Source organism: Thamnophis sirtalis, unplaced genomic scaffold (assembly GCF_051295495.1).
Source record: "Thamnophis sirtalis isolate CommonGarterSnake01/CBP01778 unplaced genomic scaffold, rThaSir2_p1.2 scaffold_7, whole genome shotgun sequence".
NCBI lineage: Eukaryota > Metazoa > Chordata > Lepidosauria > Squamata > Natricidae > Thamnophis > Thamnophis sirtalis.
The window spans coordinates 94431351-94438224 of record NW_028261387.1 but is presented as its reverse complement, the minus strand read 5'-3'; the positions used below and the strand labels follow the sequence as shown (position 1 = coordinate 94438224).

Below are 6874 nucleotides of genomic sequence, written 5' to 3'. Positions count from 1 at the left end.
GGACTGGATCTGGGCCAGGCTTGGCCCCACCGAGACGCCCTTTCTGGGTTCAGCACAGAGTGTTTTTCCTTCCTGAGACTTGGGGACACCTTCCTGTCTCAGAGAAGGAGGCCGAGCCCTGAGCCAAGGATGCTGGAGACCGGGGAGGGGGGGGAGAGAGAGAAGGAGGGAGAGAGGATCAACCAGGGAAGGACATGTAGAAGTAATAGAAGAAGAAGGAGAAGGAGAAGGAGAAGGAGAAGGAGAAGGAGAAGGAGAAGGAGAAGGAGAAGCAGAAGCAGAAGCAGAAGCAGAAGCAGAAGCAGAGAAGAAGAAGAAGAAGAAAGAAGAAGAAGAAGAAGAAGAAGGGCAGAAAAACAAAGAAGGAAAGGAAGGAAGGAAGGAAGGAAGCAAGGAAGGAAGGAAGGAAGAGAAAGAAAGAAAGGATAGAGGTGGTGGAGGAGGAGAAGGTAGAGAAGGAGGAGGAGGAGGAGGAGGAAGAAGAAGAAGAAAAGAAGAAGAAGAAGAAGAAGAAGAAGAAGAAGAAGAAGAAGAAGAAGAAGAAGAAGGAAGGAAAAGGAGAAGAAGAGGAGGAGGAAGAAGGAGAAGAGGCAAAGGTAGAATGGGCTGGCACCTTTGGGGGGGCTGCCAAAGCGAATGGAGCATCTCAGCTTTTTCTCTTTTCTTGTCCTTTCTCTCTCTCTCTGTATCCCTTTCCTTCCTTGCCCCCTTCTCCTTCCTTCTCTCCCTCCCACCCTCCATTTCCTTCTTTGCTTCCTTCCTTCTCTTTCCTTCCCTCTTCCCTTATATCCTACCTTTTCCTTCCCTAGGTCCCCCCCTTCCTCCTACACTCCATTTCCTTTCCTTTCCTTTCCTTCCTTCCTTCCTTCCTTCCTTCCTTCCTTCTTTCTCCTTCCTTCCCTTCCTCCATTTCCTTCTTTCCTTCCTTCCCTCTTCCCTTATTTCCTCCCTTTTCCTTCCTTCCCTTCCTCCCTCCATTTTCTTCCTTCCTTCCTTCTCATGTCTGTCTGTCTGTCTATCTATCTATCTATCTATCTATCTATCTATCTATCTATCTATCTATCTATCATCTATCTATCCATTCCGCAAATCGCTCCAACCTGGAAATAAGGAGGAGTTTCCTGACAGTGAGAACCATCAACCCATGGAAGAGAAGTTGCCTTCGGAAGTTGTGGGAGCTTCATCACTGGAGGCTTTCAAGAAGAGACTGGACTGGCATCGGCCAGGAACGGAGTGGGGGGGTGGACTAGATGACCTACAAGGTCCCTTTCCAACTCTGTTAATCTCTCTCTCTCTACCTACCTACCTACCTACCTACCTGAAGAACAGTTGCAAGGACTGGGCATGGCTAGTCTAGTGAAGAGAAGGACCAGGGGAGACAGGAGAGCATCTTCCAATATTGGAGTGGCTGCCACAGAGAAGAAGGGGGTCAAGCTATTCTCCAAAGCACCCGAAGGCCAGAGAAGGAAGAATAATGGATGGAAACAAGGAGAGATTCAACCTGGAAATAAGGAGAAATTTCCTGACAGTGAGAACCATCAACCCATGGAACAGAAGTTGCCTTCGGAAGTTGTGGGAGCTTCATCACTGGAGGCTTTCAAGAAGAGACTGGACTGCCATCTCTCAGAAACGGTGTAGAGTCTCCTACTTGGGGGGTTGGACTAGATGACCTAGAATGTCCCTTCCAGCTCTGTTTATTCTGAATCCATCTAAGATGATCAAAGCAGGCCTGGAGGCTAAAAACATATGAGGAATGGTTGCAGGAACTGGGCCTGGCTCGTCTAATGAAGAGAAGGACCAGGAGAGACAGGAGAGCATCTTCCAATATTTGGGGGGCTGCCACAGAGAGGAAGGGGCCAAGCTATTCTCCAAAGCCCCTGAAGGCCAGACAAGGATCAATGGATGGAAACTGCCCAGGAGAGATTCAACCTAGAAATAAGGAGGAATTTCCTGACAGTGAGAACCATCAACCCATGGAACAGAAGTTGCCTTCAGAGGTTGTGGGAGCTTCACCACTGGAGGCTTTCAAGAAGAGACTGGACTGCCATCTGTCAGAAATGGTGTAGGGTCTCCTGCTTGGGCAGGGGGTTGGACTAGATGACCTCCAAGGTCCCTTCCAACTCTGCTAATGTTAATATCTGAGAAGTTTAGGTGGCCCTGGAAACCCCCTGGCAGTCACAGTGGCTGGACCAGCCTCTCCTCAAAAGACCCCCCCACACACACTCCTCGTATTTCCAGGGCCGAAGTTTGCTTCCTTAAAAAACAAACCCCAAATGCTTCTTTTTAAACAGGATATTTATTTACAGAACATGAGAAGAACCCACCCACCCCCATTCCCCCCCACCGCTCCACCCAGTCCCCACCAGTAAAGCCCAGTGGCTGCAATCTGGTGTTTTTGAAATCTCTCACGGCTGTTTATCGGGGTCTGGGACGGATTAGACACAGTGAGAACAAACTGCTCCCCACCCACCCGAAACCCACCTGGGACTTTCACTCACAGCTGCATGGCTTCAGTCAGTGCCATAAATCAAAGCCCCCAAAATAAGGAGGAGGGGGGGGGGACAGGCGGCCCAACGGGAAGGCAGGGAACTGGGAAAAACATCCAGCAAGGCTGGGGATGCTCAGTGTTAAGAGACGGGGGGGCAAAATTTACATTCTTTTGGGTCTTTTCTTGGGTGGGGGGGAGCTCTGTGTGTGTGTGTGTGTAAGTGAGTGAGTGAGTGTGTTTGTGTGTAGCCATGTTCCCGGCTACAGCTTGTGAGTCAGCGTGTGGGTTGAGGGAGGTTTTGGCTCACAAACCGGTGGCTGTTTGCAGAGATGCTTGTTTTGGGGAGAGAAATTATTTCGGAAGAAGCACGGGTTCAAATTTTGCACAGGGCTAAAACTCCCCCAGGAGCCCAGGGACAATGGTTAGCGCAACGTTCCTCAAACTTCGGGATTGGAAGGGGGGAAGGAAGGAGAGAAGGAGAAAAGAAAGGAGGGAAGGAAGGAGGGAAGGAAGGAGAGAAGAAAGGAGGAAGGAAGGAGGGAAGGAAGGAGGGAAGGAAGGAGGGAACGTAGGAGAGAAGGAAGGGGGAAGGAAGGAGGAAAGGAAGGGGGAAAGGAAGGAGAGAAGGAGAAAAGAAAGGAGGGAAGGAAGGAGGGAAGGAAGGAGAGAAAGAAAGGAGGAAGGAAGGAGGGAAGGAAGGAGGGAAGGAAGGAGGGAACGTAGGAGAGAAGGAAGGGGGAAGGAAGGAGGAAAGGAAGGGGGAAAGGAAGGAGAGAAGGAGAAAAGAAAGGAGGGAAGGAAGGAAGGAGGGAAGGAAGGAAGGAGAGAAGGGGAAGGAGGGAGGGAAGGAAGGGGAGTAGGAGAGAAGAAACGAGGGAAGGAAAGAGGGAGGGAGGGAAGAAGAAGTAAGACTGTTGTAAGATAAGATGGATCTATGGGATGTTAAAAAGCAATCTTCAAGTATATTGTCAACAGCAGGGAAAAATTAAAAAAAAAACAACAAAACTTCGGGATTGGGCGGCCTATAAATTCAATAAATAAATAAATAAATAAATAAAAACTTAGCAATTTTGGAGATGCGTGGAACTTCCCAAGTCCCAGAATTCCCCGGGAATTCAAAGCCCACACCTCTGAACGTGGCCACGGTTGAGAAACACTGGCTTAGAAAGAGGCTGGGGAATTCTGGGAGTTGTCGTGCACTGAGAGGTGGCTCAGGGGCTAAGAGGCTGAGCTTGTCGATCAGAAAGGTCGGCCGTTCGGCAGTTTGAATCCCTAGCACCGCGTAACGGAGTGAGCTCCTGTTACTTGTCCTAGCTTCTGCCTACCTAGCAGTTCGAAAACATGTAAAAATGCAAGTAGAAAAATAGGGGCCACCTTTGGTGGGAATGTAGCAGCGTTCCATGCGCCTTTGTGGTTGAGCCAACACAATTATACCCTACACAGTTCTAGGCTGCATCAACAGAGGGACAGAATCAAGATCACGTGAAGGTTAATACTGCTTTATAAGGTCTTGGGAAGGCCACACTTGGAATACGGCATTCAGTTTTGGTTACCATGATGTAAAAAAGATGTGGAGACTCTAGAAAGAGTGCAGAGAAGAGCAAGAAAGAGGATGAGGGGACTGGAGGCTAAAACATATGAAGGACGGTTGCAGGAACTGGGGATGTCTAGTTTAATGAAAAGAAGGACCAGGGGAGACATGATAGCAGTCTTCCAATATCTCAGGGGCTGCCACAAAGAAGAGGGAGTCAAACTATTCTCCAATGTTGAAAATGTGAAATGTTTACTAGATAAAATTAAACTTGAGAGTATATCTTATTGACCGTAAGATAGAATAATAGATGGAAATGATACGTTAAATTTGATTTTAACTCAGACAGGCAAATAATGATATTGTTTATATCAGGGGTGTCCAAACATGGGAACTTTAAGATTAAAGTTCCCAAGTTTAGATACCCCTGGTTTATATAGTAAGAAGAAATTAAAATCAAGCTGGAAAATATGGAAAGAAGAAATGTGAAATGAAAATATGATGTAAAATGAACTATGTGTAACAGACGATTATAACAGAAGAAGCCATTTAGAACGGAGGAGAAATTTCCTGACAGTGAGAACAATTAATCAGTGGAAGAGAAGTTGCCTCCAGAAGTTGTGAATGCCCCAACACTGGAAGTCTTTAAGAAGATGTTGGATAGCCATTTGTCTGAAACGGTATAGGGGTTTCCTGCCTAAGCAGGGGGTTGGACTAGAAGACCTCCAAGGTCCCTTCCAACTCTGCTATTGTATTGTATTGTATAAGACGTAAAGGGGAGGGAACCTGAACAATGCTCTGTTTATAAAAGAAGGTGAAATACGTAATAAAAAATAAAAAAACTTTGTTTCAAAATACTAATAATACTAATAATACTAATAGTAATACTAATAGTAATACTAATAGTAATACTAATAGTAATACTAATAGTAATACTAATAGTAATACTAATAGTAATACTAATACTACTAATACTACTAATACTAATACTACTAGTACTACTAGTACTACTAGTACTAATAGTAATACTACTACTACTAATAATAATACTAATAGTAATACTAATAGTAATACTAATAGTAATACTAATAATACTAATAATACTAGTACTACTAGTACTACTAGAACTAGTACTACTAATAGTAATACTACTAATAATACTACTAATAATGCTAATAGTAATACTAATAGTAATACTAATAGTAATACTAATACTACTAATAATACTAGTACTACTAGTACTACTAGTACTAGTACTACTAATAGTAATACTACTAATAATACTAATAGTAATACTAATAGTAATACTAATAGTAATACTAATAGTAATAATACTAATAATAATAATACTAATAATACTAATAATACTAATAATACTAATAATACTAATAATACTAATAATACTAATAATACTAATAATACTAATAATTATGGGGCCCAACTAGTAACCAATGCCAAATCCGGCGAAACAACTGGCCGCTGTGATACAATTGTATAATAATAATACCTCCTCCAAAATAAGGCCAAGCACTTATTTTGGGGGTCAAAAGAAAATAAGACCCTGTCTTATTTTGGGGGAAACACAGTATTAACTTTAAAAACTGCAGCGATTCACTTAACAATGCTGGCAAGAAAGATTGTAAAATGTGGGCAAAGCTCCCTTAACAACTGTCTCGCTTAGCGACAGAAATCTTGGGCATCCGTGTTGGTTATAAGTCGAGGACTACTTGTGTAAAAACGGCCCATCTGTTTCACCCCTTTTTCCTCCTAAATACCAAGCCGGCCTACTCTCTTATCTCCCACCTGGAGTGTTTCCCCATGTAAGGAGGATGTGGGCTTGCATTATCTAGCTGGAGACACACCAAGAAACAAAGAAAGGGAAGTGATGAAGAATTGCACAGGGATAAGGAAGGGGGGGAAAAAAACAGATCTTTTATTTTTAAGCTCGCAGAATAAGGAAATAACATTTCAACGGTGACCTCATAGGCCGGGCGAGAGAGAAAGGCCACAATCGTCTTGCAACCGTCCTCCTCTTTTCCCAGCTCTTCCGACTCCACATCCAGAGGGAATAATATGGACACCAGCTTCCCCCGACAAACAACGCCTGATTCCGAAAAGCAGAAGCTTCCGGGAGAAATCCAGGCGCATTTGGAGCAAGACGCGCTCGGATCTCCCGCCATCCCGGATCCACGCGTCTGTCCTACAAAAAAAAAAAAAAACAGTTCCCTCCCAAAAAATCCCTCACTCAGTTGCTGGAAAATTGGGAAAATAGTTTTGGAAAAGATTGCAGAAGTCACGTCTGGAGCTGAAGCCTCAACACTTGGCCTTTCAAAGAGAGATTGGAGACACCCCCACCCAAAAAATCCGGCAGGGCTGGCCTTCTCCCCGTCCTTGGTCTTCGGACTCTAGCCACGCTCCCCGGAAAAGGCGAGTGGCTCTCTTGAGATGCAACCAAAATCCATGGCTGGGCTGCGTGGTACCGCCAGGGCAGTTGCAACCTATAGCATCTTTCATCCTCCAAGTCCGGACCACCAAGCCCCTCTTTGTACCCGTCTGCGTCATCATATTCCATGACCGTCAACCGTCCCACTCAAGGAAGACAAAACCCAAGTCGTGGATCTCCCTTTGGCTGGCCTTCTCCGACAGACAGCGGCCCTGGACTCACCGCCGTAGCATCTTCACCTGGTTCCCGCCTCTGGCCTTCAGGCAGCTGCTCCCAGCCAGCTCCCTCCGACTTCCCTGTAGAGAAAGGGGAGAGGGAGAAAAATGGTTGAGTAGCCTCTTCCACAGAGTCAGCCTGCCAGGAGGTTCCTACACCATCCTCTGGGCTCCAGACTGGGGGTGGGGAGGGAATC

General features: G+C 45.5%; 1 protein-coding gene across 1 annotated transcript in view; it reads right to left on the bottom strand.

The window, feature by feature from the left end:
* Positions 1 to 6673: 6673 nt before the first annotated feature.
* LOC148044786 (transcription factor 15-like) overlaps positions 6674 to 6874 on the bottom strand; it is a 16323-nt gene continuing 16122 nt past the window's right edge. The window contains exon 2 of the mRNA XM_087720887.1: positions 6674 to 6758. Coding sequence (XP_087577013.1) covers positions 6681 to 6758 — 78 coding nt within the window. The 3' untranslated portion in view covers positions 6674 to 6680. The remainder of the gene's footprint in view (positions 6759 to 6874) is intronic.